Source organism: Oreochromis aureus, linkage group 23 (genome assembly GCF_013358895.1).
Source record: "Oreochromis aureus strain Israel breed Guangdong linkage group 23, ZZ_aureus, whole genome shotgun sequence".
Taxonomy (NCBI): domain Eukaryota; kingdom Metazoa; phylum Chordata; class Actinopteri; order Cichliformes; family Cichlidae; genus Oreochromis; species Oreochromis aureus.
In genome coordinates this window covers 14,740,243-14,757,986 of record NC_052963.1, presented here as the reverse complement: position 1 = coordinate 14,757,986, position 17,744 = coordinate 14,740,243, and the positions used below count along the sequence as shown (strand labels likewise).

The window sequence follows — 17,744 nt, the reverse complement described above, 5'->3', positions numbered from 1 at the left end:
GTTGGTCTGTTCCACTGCACACTGAAGAGGGGACAATGAGGACTAAATGTGATTTCAAATAGCAGAGAGGTTTTACAAAATAGTAACATGTTTATCAAATCAGTGACTTATTAGATTTCCAAATTAACATCATGTATGTTATGTAGCTGTGATTAATGAGAGGGATCATGTTTTGCTTTGTTGTTCTCACCCTGTGACATGGACTGGCCCAGCTTATCTTGTGCGGTTTGAAGTTTTGAAATTTAGCGGTAAACAGACAACATGTCAGGACGTGCAATCACCTTTGTCTTTAGTTTGCTGGCGGTTTTTTCAAACGGTGAGTGAGATACACTGTTTTATTTATGACTTTGATGCGTGTCGATCTGCTGTATGGTTCCTGTGTTTCTGGGCGATAGACAGAAGAAATCACTTTAACATGTATAAAACGAGTGTATAGTTGGAGTTAAGAAAGTGTTACTGAAGAAAGTCATCAGCTTAAATTGAAATTGATGAAGCATGATTTCGATTAACTTTCATTTTCATGGCTGGAACATAAATGCTGCATTTACATCAGAAAAAAAAACTTAAACCTTTGCAGACATTCTACACTAATAAATATTTAAAAGCTTTTCAACATCTACGCCAGAGGTCACTAACAGGTGGACCGCGGTCATGTTAACCCAGAAGCTGTCCTACACGGACCCATACGCACCTACAGCTAACACAACGTTACTTAAATCTTTAAAGGGTCTTTTTTAACGGACGCAGCTTTTACAGTAGTGGTTTAGTTGATGAGGGACCGCAGTAGTGACGTGTCGGTCGCGAACTTTACGGCTGTTTGAGCCGACTCTTTGAAGTGAACGACGCTAGCCGACTCCTTTTTGGGATCCGTTTTTTTTTTTCTCTTTCTCTCACCCTCTCTCTCGCACTTTTTTCCCTTCACTCTGCACGTGAGCCTTGTGCTTGCGCTGAGCAGAGGGGGGAGGGGTGGTAGTTACACTTGCAGTACCACAGGAACAGAGCAGGAGGGAAAGAGAGAGAAAGAGCCAGGGACAACAACAAGAGACAACATCGTCACATTAGAAAGGTATAGTAATCATCCACAATTATTTTCAGTTGTGGATGATAAAGGATTCAGAAAGTTTATTCATGCAGTGAATCCTATGTATGCAATTCCAAGCAGGAAAACACTCTCCCAAAAAATCATCCCAGGCCTATATGACAGAGAATGTGCATATTCTTTTTGTTTTGCATATTTTAATTTATATTTTATTGTGTTGTGGTTTGCAGTGTTTTGTTTTGTCTTGTTTCACTTTAAATTAGTTTAAAAGAAAAAAGCTGAAAATTTAAATAGTTAAAAGTTGAAATGTAAATAGTTGGTTTTTGTATTTTATAATTAATTTATTACATTTTATGTGGAGTGAATAAATAAGAGTATATTTACGCTGGCCCCCAGAGACAAAGCACGTACAAACTCCAAAACACGTACAAACTGCGAAGCAAGTACAAAGTCCAAAACACATGCAAATTCCAAAGTACGTACAAATTCCGAAGCATGTACAAATTCTGAAGCATGTACAAATTTCTAAAGCACGTGAAACCTCCAAAACATGTACAAACTCCAAAAACCTCCAAAACATGTACAAACTCCAAAACACAACAGAAGTGTTCCAGGATGCTAGGGGCAGTGTTGAGCTTTTGTTGCCTAGTGGCTACACAAGCCAGGAAGTACCAACGACCGGATTTGGTGTGTGGTAGTAACAGGTAAATGAATTTTTTTTAAATTATTTGAATATATATGAATGTTTGTGTATAAATACACAAACAATACACATATGCTTTCAGTTGTGTAATTTAAGTGATCTAGGTAGCTCTGTTTTGGAAGTTCAGTTAACGCTAGCAAAAGAGATCGACAGACCACGTGACTTTTGTGCATTGCATTGTCGGTACGAGTAGCAGCAAAATCAAAACACTGCATCAAGCTCTAGCATTTCCAGCACCGCTAACCATTCATTCTTCAGTTCCAATCCCTTCTTGCGTTTTCTTTGCCCCCCCAAAAAGGTATGTAGAAAACGAAGGAGACCAATGCAGGTCCGTATAAAGACCGACTTGACGAGAAGTCAAAAAAAAGATACGAGGAAAAAATCAAAGGAGTGAAAGGGTCAGACCCTTACGAGAACACAGAGTGGACTAAAGACGTTAGCGTGCTGCCCAACTTTCACCACGCTCTTATTTATAATTATATGGTTCTCGGTGTGAGTGCATACACTCATGAAGTTTTTAGTAACTTCAGATCCCTGCAACAAGCCCAGGTACAGTTTACCGACAGATGGGTACAGGACCTTGAGATGCACCCAGCAGAACAAAAGACCATTGTCTGAACAAAGGTAAGTTTACCAGTCTTACAAATCGTCTTCATAAATACACATTCGAAAACCGTGTAATAATAAGACCTCTGAGATCAATGGTAATTGATTAGTAGTGGAAATAATTTCTGTTCCGGATTACAAAAATGTAGCAGTGACAATAATATTGTAGGTTTTAATCGTACTGGACAAGAAGTGAAACAAAAATCTGACATAAATCCTGAGAATAAAAGTAGTTTTTTTTGTCAATGTACCATGGTAATAACAGAAGCGAAACGCAATATTCTGTCAGGACAATTCACTGTTTATGAATCGCTGCATATTTACTGTACAGTGTATCCTCTCAAACACGTTTTTCCTGCATTGACTGTTTCAGGTAAATCACTCCATGCGCCTCAACCAAAAGCCTCTTCAGCCCTGGGTTATCCTGAAACCTAATGGGGAGGTTGAAAGTGCCCATTGCACATGCATGGCTGGTGTGGCAGAGAAGTGTGTACATGTGGCAGCTCTCCTGTACAAAACTGACACTGCAGTGCATCTATGAGGGAACATCACACCAACAGATGTCCAGGCTTACTGGATAATGCCCTCAAATATGAAGAAAATGCAAGGAGTCCCAGGCCAGGCAATCGACTACAACACCAGTGCAGCAAGGAAAAGGGCACTCGACCGGTCCATTAGTAAAGGACAAAGTGAGTGTTCTCAAAATCCCAAAATCCAGACTCGTACTAGTGGCAGTTCGCTAAAACTAAGTACACTGGCCGAGTTAAAACCTCTCACAGGTCTTATGCATGCACACCGGTCGGGCCTTTGTGCTGTTATGGAGGAATTCTGCCACTTATATGCAGACCCTGTCCAGCCCCGTGTCCTCCCCAAATCACTTCTACATCTCCATGACCCACAGATGAAGGGCTGTGATCGTCTGAAACACTGTGTTGCTATGTTAGAGGCAGAGGAACTGGAAGAGAAAACCAGGGAGCAGCACAAATGTGACCTTTGGCACACAGCACGAGCAGGTAGAATCACTGCGTCAAACATACATGCGGTTGTGTCCACCTCCATTGCCACTCCTGCGTTATCAACTGTGAAGAAAGTGTGCTACCCACAAAAACTGTCACATCAGCTCTCAGACACTGAACCACAACAAATCAAATGAGGAAAAGAAAATGAAGACACAGCTCGAGAATGGTACACTTCACAGGGAAAGCTGCGGCATAGAGAGCTAAAAGTGGAGAAGTGTGGTTTCATCAACAACCCCTCATTCCCTGAATTAGGTGCCACCCCTGATGCTCTTGTTAACTGTGAATGTTGTGGTAAAGGATGTGTGGAAATCAAGTGCCTGTATAAACACCGCAACAACAACCTCATGTAGGCCTGTGAAGATGACAAGTTCTGTCTGAGGTTAACTGATGGCAACAGACACACAGGAAACAGACACACATCCACTACAAGCAGGTCCAAACCCAGATCTTTGTTACAAAATCACACTTTTGTGACTTTGTTGTGTGGACAACCAAAGCTTGTGTAATTACATGTGTGATGCCAGATGTAGACATGTGGGCTAAACCTTTACCTGTCGCTAAGGATTTCTTTTACAAAGTTGTGATGCCAGAGCTCTTGGCCAATCAATACTGATCGAGAACCCAGCGTTTCGCAAGGACCACCTTCCATGGATGTTGCAGTGACAAACAAAAAAAGAAAGAGAAAAGCTTGCTTAGAAAACTAACCAGACAGTATTACAGTTACACCCGTTCAGAGACAACTCTTATATTGAAGGACTTTATTAAGATTTCAGGTTTAGTGTCACATTAGGGTGGACCCATCTTCCTGTACTCTGCACTGTATGGTTTGTTTTACCTGTTGTTCTATCACTCACAGTGAATTATTAGAACGTGTTTAAATTACTACAAATGTCTTTCACAACAGACATACTTTGTTGTAAATATTTGCCGATTTGCACTAATTCATTTTACAGCTGTACTGAAAATTATTTCTTTATCTCCTGTACGGGCCAACGCAATCTATTGATCTTTTCAGGTTGTAGTATTATACAACAGTGTCAGATCCAATAGAAATAAAATAAGTGTTTCAAAATTCATTCAGTGGATTGTATTTATTTATAACTGGCAATATTGTTACATGTTATTATTGAAGCTTACAGGACAGAGGCAAAATTGTATACTGTTGTGCATTTTGAGCTGCTTTGTAGAAAAATAAAGTAACAATACAAATCCCGAAAAAAAAAAAATTCAAAACAACATATTGGAAAACAGTTATTCATCACTTGATTGCTTCAAAACAACTTGGGCACATATTTGTGAGCGTACATGAAACAGCGACTATCTTATCCAGCAAGGTCATGTTTTCACCTTCACATGGCACCACTAAACCTATACGTATGGTGTCATTCAGTATGGAACGTAGACAGCCTATAACTCGTTCAACATGGATCCTGACATGTGCAAGTTTTCTTGTCTCTTCCACATCTTTTGCTTGTAGCTGACTACGACCCCGGGTAAATGCTGGGATTTTTAAAGTGGCACCCATTAAGGCTACACTTTCCTTGATATCAAAACCCCGGTCTGCGAGAACTATGTCCCCAGGTGAAAGCTTCTGTAGAAAGCCAGATGTTTCAGCTATACGTTTATCACTGGTACGCCCTCCCCATCCTTTAGAAATGAAAGAGATGGTCCCTAGTGGTGTGATGCTTATGAGATATTTCATCGTGTGTCTACTTTTGTTTGTGGAATATGTCTCTGCCTTAGCGCGTACATTTTGTGCTCTCTCTATGAAAAGTTCAAAACAGTCAATAATAACTGTCACCCAGTCACCAAACATCTCAACATACTGGTATGGCATACTGGCCTCTATGCAATATCTTCCAGCACTAATGGGCTGAGGTGAGCGTACAATACATTTACAGTAATGTTAAACACAGTGGATGTAGTTGTACGGCTAATATCAAAGAGATGTGCAACATATTCAGGTGGAAAGTTTAGTCTTAAACGCATTAGAGTCAACAAGAGCATCTGAAATGGAGAAATTTTTCTGTCAGTATCTGGCAAGCTGGGGCTAATTTGTTGTAGCACCCCCATTAGTAAAGCAAAAAATGGCAGCACTGTGTAGAACTTCACTTTGGAGTTGTTGTCTTTCAGGAAGTCCTTGTCTAATTTCTTTTTGGACAGTTCTTGTTTCAATATTTGGTCTTCTTCCTGCAGGTGCGCTATTTCTTTTAACCTTAGAGAACACATTTTACACTCCTGCTGATCTTCATCCTCGTGCTGTGGACTTATCTGCTGTGGTTGGATCTCTGCTGTAGTTTCAGTAGTGACTGGTGCAGAAAAACAAACATGCATAAAGAAAACGACAAGATAATTTTATATGCAAAAACAAGACAAAGTACTAAATGTGGAAATGTAGAATATTTTTATGTAAAATAAAAATTTTACCTGCATGGATTTCGCCTGGATGATCCGTCTCTGTCCCAGGGGAACGCAGGACTTTTCATGGCTGTTTTGATCTGGCTCTAAACCGATCAAATCTCGCTGTGGTAGCAGCTTTCAACTCAATATGGCCCAGGTTGATAGAGGGTGCCCAGTCCGGATCACATTCCAGCATTTTGTAGGCTGGTTTGCCTACAAAACACAACAAACATTAGCCTGCCAAGCCACAATAAACAAAGCAGCATAGCGCAACGACTTCAGTTCAGCTCCATATAAGACTTACTTGTAACCTACATCAACAATTATGTTATGATAAATTACGTATTAACTACAACAAAAAACTTACCTTTGTAGAAATGCTTGGAGCAGACTAACATGTGAGCTGGAGTGTTCTCGAATGTTATATTAGGTCTTCGAATAGCGGCAATCCAGGCCATCCGTCACCTCTTCGTGACTTTGGAAACATGGCTTGAACAATTTTTCTTCCACGATGGAATCCGATAAAAACCGATCTCTTTACCCGTCGGCTTCCCGTGGCTGTCGTGCGACCGGCTTTGCAGTTAATAATACAACAGCTTCTTGCCATTCTTTGTGTCTCTCTTTATCGCTGTGTGACTGTTGTCTTGTAAAAGCCTGCGTGCGCTAGTACCACTTGCCACTCGTACCTACAATCCTTTGCGGTTTTGACGTCACATTTTCGAGCTCTATGTGTTTTGGAGTTTGTATGTGCTTTGTCTCTAGGGGCCACCGTATATATTTATATATAAACATATATAAATATAACCACGTTTTTTTTTACATTAGTAATTCCTTTTGTGCATAATTTTACATTGTTGTTGATAGTAAATTAATTAAAGCAACAAAACAACCTGAAGAGCTGGTTGGGAGCCCCTTGGGAGCCGAAAGAGCCGGTTCTCTAAAAGATCCGGAATTCCCATCACTAGACTGCAGAGACCTTTTGGATGCGAGTTAAGCTCTCACACGTGGTACCACTCAGCCAATCAATACTGTGCGATACTCTACTTTTTGGTAATGAGCTAATAACAAGTTAATTTCACACTGACTGCTGAGTGCCACTCAGTCACTTGACTGCATGACAGCTAAACACAAGGCATTGCAGGTGCAGTGTTCATGCCAGCATTGGTATGAACACGAGCAATATTTAGATCAATCAGCCCATTTTAAGTTTGAGATAAACAGTGATGGCTCATCATTATGATGTGTTTTCATATTGACCTTAATAGTTAAATCACTTGTCACAAATCTTATTGTTTCCAACCATGGTGTACCAGCATTTGTGAGCCAAATGTTGACTTGCTTGTAAAAAGTTTTGCACATGTTATATTTTGAAACCTTCATCCTTTGCAGAGCTTCATGGACCTGTTCTTCATGTCAGTTTTCACAGGTGGCATTGCTAGATACTGATAGGTATCATATAGTACAACTTCGAGAATTATATTGAAAACTGTAGATAAATAATTAAAACTAGTTCATCACAGTTTGATTTCAGCAGGTATAAGATACAGATATCTATTAATAAATAATCAGATATTATATTAACCATTTCTTCCTCTTTATGTTTAATTAATTAAAATGCTGATCAAAAGAAGCATCATTGTTGCTAAATGTCAAAAACAAAGATGAAATGTTAGAGGAGTTCCTGGCATAAACCAGTGTAAGAGGAAACATGGGGGTGAAAGAGAGAGTATCAAGGAGATGCACATTTTTTAAATGTCTTTTTTTTTTCATTTGTAATTTGAATAAGTTCCGAATGACGAACTTAGAGGACAAATTAGAAAACCAAATGTTTATCTTTTGAACACATATAGATACTACATAATCCCTCTGCACGTCTTTATTATATTACATGACTTTATTCACAAACGTGAAACCTGATATATTCTTATTATTTATTGCCCTAAATAAAACACAGTCTAATCCCTAGCCCAAATTTTTTGCTTCAGTCCACCCATCAATAAGACTCACTTTCGCAGAGAAAGTTCCACATCTTTAACTGATGTTTTTCTCCTTACAGCTCTAACAGCAGTGATCCAAACACAGCAGACTGTGCTGGCAGCAGTGGGAGAAGATGCTGAATTGAGCTGTCAGCTCTTGGAGACTAAAGACGTCCTTCAGGTCACATGGCAGAAAATCTCACATGATGTGGAGACAAATGTTGCCACCTACAGCAAGTACTTTGGTCAGAGAGTAAATGCTGGTTTTAGAAAGAAGGTTGAGTTTAAATATACTGGACTACAGAACTGCTCCATAGTCATCAGGAATGTGACGGAGCAGGATGAAAGATGCTATCACTGTCTGTTTAACACTTATCCTGAAGGCTCTCTGACAGGGAAACCCTGCCTTCAGGTCTATGGTAAGGGATTTTACCTTCTTTAACCAAATCAGAGTCAAACAAAAAGAGTGACTGAACAGTACTGGAAACAGATTATGCTGTCTGTCTCAAAGAACATATTCCTTGAAGCTTTTGTTGATCCTTCACAGAGCTGCATGAACCTGTTGTTGATGTCAGAGAGTCAAACTCTGCTGAAGAGTGGGTTGTTTCCTGTTCAGCCACTGGTCGACCTGCTCCCACTGTAACACTCAGTGTCTCACAACAAGACCTCAACTTCTCACAGTACAACACTGTCAGTGTGTCCAACACCAACGCTACATTCACTGTCACCACTACAGCTGTGCTCTCAGGTTCACGTAAACACAGCACACAGGTGGGATGTGCAGCACGAGTGCTCTCTGCTCCTCTCAGAGAGGTGATGGTGACGATTCCTGAGGTCCAACAGACACCTGATGCTACCGAGAACGGTGAAAAACATTCAGATTCACACATTTGTAGATTGATGACTGCCCTGCCAATCTAATATTTGGGTTCCTGTTTGTAGGATCTTATGAGAAGATTACATCTCATAGCAGTGAATCCAATAAGTTTATCTTCCCATGTGTGTAATTTGTAACTGCTTTATCAAAGGTGCTCCAAGTCACAGTTTTCCTCTTTTCTCCCAGATTTCACCTGGATCATTGTATTAGCTGTGGTGTTGGTGGTTGCAGTGTTACTGGTGATCTTGCTGGTGGTTAAACGTGATTGGATCTCTGCTGTCATCACTGCTCATTTCAAACAACAAAACAAGACTGGGTAATTTTCACTTTAATATAGATTCCTTGTAATGTAAGTAAGTGTAAGTTTGTCAGTGTTAATATAGTAAGGATTTGCTGACATTAAGAAACTTTACATGAACACCCATAAATCTTTTCAGAAAAAAAAGTAAATACCTTTTATATGTTTGTGCAGCATTTAATTTAAATCATTTAAATGTTTTTCATCACTCAGTGACCCAGAGAAGACCAAAACACCACCAAAATCAAAGCAAGACATTGAAAAGTAAGTAAATTTCATAATTATTCATATCTTACAGGATTTTCTCTTTGTCAGTTTTGTTTTTCATTTTCTTGTCTGTCAGCTTCACTTTATCCTGATGAAACTGAAGTGTTTCAGTGAATCACATCATTGTTAATCACACTTAATTTTTTCATCTCCTTTATGTATGCATTGTTCATGAACTTTAATCTTCATGTATATATACAGTCATCATTTTCTCATTTAAATATGTTGGCATAATGTAATAGTGTGAGTGGAAATGAACTCATGTCTTGTTTCTATCTGAAGGAACAAAACACCTTTAATAAAGCACGAGAACGAGCAGCTCAGGCAGCGGACGTCTACAAAGAAAACCCCAAAAAACATCAACAGGAAAGCTTCACCTTCAACAGCAAAAAGACTGTTTGAAGAAGATTAATCAATCAAAACTAAAAGTCAGAGATGAACAAACTGCATCACTGGCTGATTAAATAAAGAGGACTGTGTCAAAAACAAAGATTCCTACCTGATATTTCTAGCCAACACTAATAAGAGTTCAATGAAGAGAGATCATTTGGAAGAAATGAACATGATTTATTGAAATAGAGAATTTGGTGATTAGACTCTGATGACCCGTCGCGTCAGGAAGAAGGCTTGGATGGAGCTCTGACTGAGCTGTCTGTGAGGTGGAGATAGGGAGGAAGTGGGCTGAATGAAAAACATGTAGAACTGATAAATAATAGTTATTTTTGCTTTAGAGAAATTCATTTTTTTATATCATACTGTTAAAATGTAATTGGTTGTCATGTTTTGATATTTTGTAACATGGATTGTAATAGAGTAAAATAAGCTGTGAAGTGTGTGATGTTCTTTCTTCTTGTCTTGAAGTCATTGATGTCATCAATGAAGATTAAATATGAACTCTGCAGATTTGAGCAGGAGTGAGATTCAGTCAGTCCCTGCTTAGATGTGATTCATTTGTAACTCAGTGTGTGCTGCAGATTTGCATCTGTTGTCTAAGGAGCTTGGAAAGAAAAGGGTCTGGACTTTTTTAAGTTGCTTGAAGACATTTCACCTCTCATCTGAGAAGCTTCTTCAGTTTTAAGGTCAAATGGTGGAGAGTCCCAGATTCTGACCTGACAATTACAGATTCTCTGTATTTATTATTGTGCTATCTACTGTACAATATAAAGCGCCTTGAGGCGACTTTTGTTGTGATTTGGCGCTATATAAATAAAATTGAATTGAATTGAATTGAATTGAATTGAATTCTCCATCTTCAAGCAACTTAAAGAAGTCCAGACGCTTTTCTTTCCAAGCTCCTTAGACTACAATGACCTGGATGACTGAGAACCTTCACAGACATTTGCATCTGTTATACACAAAATGAACAGATGATGGCAGTGTTGTTTCAAATTGACAGAGGAAGTTTTACAACTGTCCCAGCAACGTGTCTCTAAATATTACTCTAAGAAAATTAAATTGTATAGGTTTTTCTGGTCAGTTGTTATTGTATAATTATAATGTTTTTATTATCTTTTCCCTCCTGGCAAAACACCCAATAAATAGATTTGTATCCCCTACTTTCTCCTGCTTATGTGGAAAGAGCTCATTTATTGATTAAAGTTGCATAGACTCCAAGTGCTCGTCTAAACAGATTAGACATGTTTCACAACTTAATCCGAGGTATTTGAAGAGTTTCATCTTACATTTGTCAATCTGTCTCTGCGTGAGTTTCAAACGAAAGTGAAAGTAAGTTGTTGGTGTTTTACTTTGTTGTTCTCACTACACACCAAGGGTGTAGATTTGGTTTTGGCATTGGTGGGGACGGATGATTCAACCACTGAACTCTGCCCTGTTTCTTTGTTTTTCCCTTTTTGTCTTTGCTTCTTGATAAAAAAAGGAGAAATACACTTGCCTACATATGCTATTCTGCATGCTTTTAAACCATTTAAAATTACAATTCATAGTTTTATATGTGAATTATATAATGTTAAATTACTATTAAACAAATGACTAAGTATTTTAGACTTTAGTTTACTTCAGCCATATTCCATATAACTCAGGTATCATACAAAAATAAAAATAGTTTCAAATACAGTCATGACAATAAAGAATATGACTTTAACAACATTAGTTCAGTTATAGTACACCAACATCTGTTATACTTTGGCACTAAGACGACTAAGGGAACACTGAATGACCTGCTGGTTTTTGTCCATAAAACTACTCATCTACGATTACCACAAAGTAAAAGATCTCTCAGCAGAATTATGCAACATTTTAGGCACTATTGCCCCGATCAAATCAGTGAGCTGGGATTTTTTATTCTAAACATGAACTACTGTTACAGCAACAGACATGGACTACTGGTGCCCCACACAACAACCCAATGTCCACTATGTGAAGGAGCCAAACACATGCCTTCTCCTCTCGTTAACTGAGATAAACTGCTGGTTTTCCATCTCTGCTGTCCAGTCTCTCCTGGTGGACATGGCAAACAGCAGCATTGTTTAATCTCATTTGAGTCATTGTTGACCTTAGCCATCTTTTTAGTCTTCTGAGAGCACTGAAGCGTCTTTCAGCCTCAGTACATGCCTTTTATCCTCAGATTAAAATTATTATTATGTGCTTGATATGCCTCACCTTTGGCCCTGGCTCTTCCCCTCTGACTGCACTAGGACATATTGCCTCTTGATAAAATAACACATTGATTCGTGCCATATAAAAAGTGAGACATGTCAATTCAGATTCTTTGTCAAATATACACTAATGAATCAATTTATATCAGCAGCCTAACAATTGTCATGATAATAAATACTAGTTAATCTATAGCACCAAATCATCAGTCAGTCACCTGTGACCTCGCCTCTTCACCTCTGTCCGAGCTACAACATGGCAGAGCTGCCTCTGTCACCTGATAAATAACAGTGAGACATTCCAAATACATGCAGTCACACATGTGCTTCAAATACAGTCATGAACCAACAAGTCATCATCCAATTTCACCTGTGATCTTGTATCACCATTACTCTCTGAGCTTTGTGTTGGTTCTTCTGTCACCTGACAAATAGGACATACATGACAATAAGAATAAAATGTGGAGCTGCTTCAGTGTTTCTGTCACTTTGTGCAGATCTTGACTCATCAGTAATGTTTGTAGGGTGAGTGCATTTTTAAAACAATTTGTGCAAACTGCACTACAAGGTGGAATATTTGCAAAATCATGACTACCTCATGATATTTTGTCTCAAAAATTAACCCTATGAATATGTCAGTGCCATTAGGATGAAATTATTGTGTCACCAACATTTTAACATTAGACATATAATTTTAACAGCCTCTGTAAACTAATATCCTGGCTTGCTCGAGGCTGCCGTTTTCTCTGACAGTTTCAATCAAAATTAGAAATGCTACTCTGGGACTGAGAGAACTAATAGTGCTGCATGTTGTGCAGTTAGTTTCCAAAACACGTTATTCATGGTTACATACAATTTTAGACTGATGTGGGCCAAAGCCTAGCATAGCCTGTAACATTATTATGACGGACGCATTGTTTGAGTGAACTTGACTTTAAGTGACTTGCAGGTTTCTTTGAAAAATACTTTCTTATATTCAGGTTCTTCCTCTTTGCTGCCATCCTCCTCTCCTCCTTGCAGGTCCTAGCAGTGCAGCCTTGCCGCTGCTAAAACTAAACAGAGCTCCCTGAAAGGCACAGCCAATCACATTGGCCATATTTGTCACATGACTAGGACTTCAGTAGAGAACGTAATTTAACTCTTTCTGCACCGCTGGGTGAATGAGACGTTGACAGATCGTTTTTTTCTTTCTATCGGGTTTGTTTTTCTTTACTCGAAGAGATCAAATTATTGGTGGGGACAATTCAATAATCGCTGGATATTGGTGGGGACATGTCCCTTCCGTCCATTCCAAATCTACGCCCTTGCTACACACACACTGACATGAACTGGCCGAGCTTCTCTCCTGTGCAAGTTCTGAATTTTCGCGGTAAACAGTCAACATGGCAGAGCGCGGAATCACATTTGTCTTTTCTTTGCTGGCGGTCTTTTCAAACAGTGAGAGAGATAGTTTTATTTATGACTGTAATGTCTGTTGATCTGTTGTAGTCAGTTTGCTTTGTAGTGAGTTTGCTCTGAACTGATCTGACAGATGGTTCCAGTGTTTCTGGGCGATAGACAAAGGAACTCAATAAACCTCGATAAAGCGAGTATAAAATTAGAGTTAGGAAAGTGTTACTAAAGAAAGTAATCAGCTTTAATTAAAACTGATGAAGCATGTTCTCGATAAACTACATAACGTGACTAGAACATAAAAGCTGCGTGAACACAAAATCTTTTACCTTTGCAGATATTGTACGCAACTAAATATCTATAAGCTTTTCAACAAACGACACAGGTCACTGACAGGTGGTCAGAATCCACCCGATTGGGAACCATGCTAAAACACGAAACAAAACCACGCGCGTTTTTTTAAACAAGCGCGCCTTTACCGTAGTTTGTTTAGCTGATGAGGAATAATTGTCATTGTATTGGCATCAATATAGTATCAAATAAATAAACTAGTGCATTACAGTTTAATTTCAGCAGGTTTAAGATGCAGATATTCATTAATAAATAATGAGATATTACATGAAACATTTCTTCTTCCTCATTATTGCCGGAAAATGCTGATCAAAAGTAGTATGATGTTAGAAGAGTTCCTGACATGAAAAAACTGCAAGAGGAAACATGAAGGTGAAAGAGAGACAAACAAGGAGATGTAGGTTTTTGTTTTTTGTTTTTGTTTTGTTGCAATTTGAATACATTTCCAATCGAGCAGATAGTGGACCAGTTACAGCAGCCAACTGTACATCCTTTGAACATATATAGGTACTACAGACTCCCTCTGCACCCGTGTTCTTGTGAATGTAATTTATTTGCCAAAGAAAAAAGTCATGACATGCAGCTTACTGATAGCACTCTTGTTGTCTTTTAAATTCTATACTGGAAGTCCAATAATGTCATTAATGTGAATTATTTTATTTGCATAGGAAAATCTGATATACAGTTTTTCTTTAGTGCCCTGAATAAAACACAGTCTAATCCCAAGCCTGAATTCATGTTTCAGTCCTCCTATCACTACTACTCTGTTCCACACACAGTTAACATTGGTGATTCGTGTTTGTTCCTCCTTACAGCTCTAACAGCAGTGATCCAAACACAGCAGACTGTGCTGGCAGCAGTGGGAAAAGATGCTGAATTCAGCTGTCAGCTCTTGGAGACTAAAGATGTCCTTCAGGTCACATGGCAGAAAGTCTCACCTGTTATGGAGGAGAATGTTGCCACCTACAGCAAGCAGTTTGGTCAGAGAGTGAATGATGGCTTTACTCATAAATTTGAGTTTAAATATACTGGACTACAAAACTGCTCCATAGTCATCAGGAAAGTGACATATGAGGATGAAGCCTACTATCACTGTCTGTTTAACACTTATCCTGAAGGCTCTCTGACAGGTCGAACCTGCCTCCAAGTCTATGGTAAGAACTTTTACCTTCTTTAACCAACAACAACTGGTTCAAATAAACATAGTGGACATAAATGTGTTAAAAGCTGGCAGAGTTGAAAAGTAACAAAGTACAACTACTTTGTTACTAGACTTGAGCAGAATTTTCAGTTAACAAACATCTGTACTTTCTACTCCTTACAATTTCAAAAAAGGCTTGTTAATTTTAATTTAACACATTTGAGGGGAATTATTATTTCATGTCACAGTGGTCCTTCAAACATCAAGCTGATTTAATCCTTAACAGTAACACATGAAAGGCAATACTGTCCCTGTATTAATCACCAGTGGATGTTGCAAAAAAAACAAATGAAAGGGCCAAAACAGTGTGCCATAGTCACAAAAAAAAGTGGGAAAGGGGGGGGGGGGGCAACAAAAGAAACAAAAACCCATCAGCATCTTGCTAGCCATACAAAAAAAAAGGAGTGAGCATAAACAGAATATGTAACTGTTAGGTAATTTCAAATGCAGCCTTTCTATCATCTCAACAAACATCAGCAAACACACAAACTTTTTGTGTGCAGTTTGTGTTCTGCAGCGCTATATACATATGAACAGTATTAACATAGGGAAAAAGATATATATATATATATATATCTATATATATATATATAAAATGTACAAATATACAAGCGGTTTTAAAAAAAGTAATATGTAATAAATAGTGTTGTGTATATACAGTTGGGTTATTGCACATAGAATTGGTATTGCACAGTGGTGGTCCATAGAGGAAGTGGAAGAAAAAAAAAAAAATTGGGGGCTGTGTTATCGGTGCATGTGTGAGTTCAGGGTGGTTATGGCTTTGGGGAAGAAACTGTTTTTGAGTCTGTGGGTTTTTGTGCTGATGCACCTGTAGCGCTTCCCTGAGGGAAGCAGGCTGAACATGTTGAAACCAAGGTGGGAATTGTCCTTGATACTGTTTGCTGCTCTGCTGAGGCAGCGGGAGGAATAAATGTCCATCAGGGAGGGGAGAGGGCAGCCGATGATCTTTTGTGCTGTCTTGACCACACTCTGAAGCCTCACTCTATCTGCCTTGGTGCAGCTGCCGTACCATACCGTGATGCAGTAGGTTAGCAGGCTCTCAATGGATTATTTTTCAACATTATAGTATCTATACTTCTAGTTAAGTAAAGAATACCTGTACTTTTGACAATTCTGGAAGCTGGTGTAAGAACATGTTGATGATATTTCCTGATCCTTCACAGAGCTGCATGAACCTGTTGTTGATGTCAGACAGTCAAACTCTGAAGAGTGGGTTGTTTCCTGTTCAGCCACTGGTCGACCTGCTCCCACTGTAACACTCAGTGTCTCACAACAAGACCTCAGCTTCTCACAGTACAACACTGTCAGTGTGTCCAACACCAACGCTACATTCACTGTCACCACTACAGCTGTGCTCTCAGGTTCACGTAAACACAGCACACAGGTGGGATGTGCAGCACGAGTGCTCTCTGCTCCTCACAGAGAGGTGATGGTGATGCTTCCTGATGATGATGATGATGGTGGTGAGAAACATTCAAGTTCACAGATTTATAGATTGATGACTGCCCTGCCACTCTAATATTTGGTTCTTTGTTTCTAGGAGCTTATGAGAAAATTACATCCCATAGCAGTGAATCCAGTAAATTTGTCTTCCCATGTGTGTAATTTGTAACTGCTTTATCAAAGGTGCTCCAAGTCACAGTTTTCCTCTTTTCTCCCAGATTTCACCTGGATCATTGTATTAGCTGTGGTGTCGGTGGTTGCAGTGTTAGTGGTGATCTTGCTGGTGGTTAAACGTGATTGGATCTCTGCTGTCATCACTGCTCATTTCAAACAACAAAACAAGACTGGGTAATTTTCACTTTACTATAGTCTGTTCATGAACTTCAATCTTCATCATTTGCTCATATAAATATGTTGGCATAATGTAATAGTGTGAGTGGAAATGAACTCATGTCTTGTTTCTATCTGAAGGAACAAAACACCTTTAATAAAGCACGAGAACGAGCAGCTCAGGCAGCGGACGTCTACAAAGAAAACCCCAAAAAACATCAACAGGAAAGCTTCACCTTCAACAGCAAAAAGACTGTTTGAAGAAGATTAATCAATCAAAACTAAAAGTCAGAGATGAACAAACTGCATCACTGGCTGATTAAATAAAGAGGACTGTTTCAAAAACAAAGATTCCTACCTGATATTTCTAGCCAACACTAATAAGAGTTCAATGAAGAGAGATCATTTGGAAGAAATGAACATGATTTATTGAAATAGAGAATTTAATGTACTTGGTGATTAGACTCTGATGACCTGTCAGGACGGAGGCTTGGATGGAGCTCTGACTGAGCTGTCTGTGAGGTGGAGACTGGGAGGAGGTGGGCTGAATGAATAACATATACAACTTATAAATAATAGTTATTTTGCTTCATAGACATTTGTTTTTTATATCATACTGTTAAAATGTAATTGGTTATAAAGTTTTGATATTTTGTAAAATGGATTGTAATAGAGTAAAATCAGCTGTGAAAAGTGTGATGTTCTTTCTTCTTGTCTTGAAGTCAGTGAGCTCATCAATGCAGATTAAATAAGGACTGCAGATTTGAGCAGCATGAGATTCAGTCAGTTCCTGCATAAATGTGATTTATTTCCAAATGTAACTCAGTGTGTGCTGCAGATTTGCATCTAATATACACAAAATGATCACATGATGATCACTCTAAGAAAATCAAATGATAACGGTGTTTCTGGTCAGTTATTATTATATAATGTTTTTATTATCTTATGGCAAAACTCTAAATAAATAGATTTGTATCCCCTACGCTCTCCTGCTTATGAGCTCATGTTTTGTTTAAAGTTGCATAGACTCCAAGTGCTCGTCTAAACAGATTAGACATGTTTCACAACTTAGTCTGAGGTGTTTGAAGAGTTTCATCTTACATTTGTCAGTCTGTGTGTGCGTGAGCTTAAAACGAAAGTGAAAGTAGGTTGTTGGTCTGTTCCACTGCACACTGAAGAGGGGACAATGAGGACTAAATGTGATTTCAA

At 38.8% G+C, this 17,744-nt stretch overlaps 2 protein-coding genes across 2 annotated transcripts; both read left to right on the top strand.

Moving 5' to 3' along the window:
• Window positions 1-120: 120 nt before the first annotated feature.
• Window positions 121-10,288, top strand: LOC116323096 (OX-2 membrane glycoprotein-like). Its single transcript, XM_039606599.1, has 6 exons — window positions 121-316; window positions 7,824-8,162; window positions 8,291-8,608; window positions 8,807-8,936; window positions 9,132-9,182; window positions 9,468-10,288. The coding sequence occupies exons 1-6, from the start codon at window positions 262-264 to the stop codon at window positions 9,595-9,597; spliced, it is 1,023 nt and encodes a 340-aa protein (XP_039462533.1). The 5' UTR covers window positions 121-261; the 3' UTR covers window positions 9,598-10,288.
• Window positions 10,289-13,056: 2,768 nt separating this feature from the next.
• Window positions 13,057-17,517, top strand: LOC116323095 (OX-2 membrane glycoprotein-like). Its single transcript, XM_039606600.1, has 5 exons — window positions 13,057-13,234; window positions 14,356-14,694; window positions 15,926-16,225; window positions 16,424-16,553; window positions 16,677-17,517. Exons 1-5 carry the CDS (start codon window positions 13,180-13,182, stop codon window positions 16,804-16,806), a joined length of 954 nt encoding a protein of 317 aa, XP_039462534.1. The 5' UTR covers window positions 13,057-13,179; the 3' UTR covers window positions 16,807-17,517.
• Window positions 17,518-17,744: the final 227 nt, after the last annotated feature.

Bases quoted from the DNA above. Each gene is read 5' to 3' on its own strand.
- LOC116323095 (XM_039606600.1), top strand. From the start codon at position 13,180: ATGGCAGAGCGCGGAATCACATTTGTCTTTTCTTTGCTGGCGGTCTTT. The intron at 13,235-14,355 runs GTGAGAGAGATA...TCCTCCTTACAG, and splicing joins GCTGGCGGTCTTTTCAAACA to CTCTAACAGCAGTGATCCAA. The intron at 14,695-15,925 runs GTAAGAACTTTT...GATCCTTCACAG, and splicing joins AACCTGCCTCCAAGTCTATG to AGCTGCATGAACCTGTTGTT.
- LOC116323096 (XM_039606599.1), top strand. From the start codon at position 262: ATGTCAGGACGTGCAATCACCTTTGTCTTTAGTTTGCTGGCGGTTTTT. The intron at 317-7,823 runs GTGAGTGAGATA...TTCTCCTTACAG, and splicing joins GCTGGCGGTTTTTTCAAACG to CTCTAACAGCAGTGATCCAA. The intron at 8,609-8,806 runs GTGAAAAACATT...CTTTTCTCCCAG, and splicing joins ACCTGATGCTACCGAGAACG to ATTTCACCTGGATCATTGTA.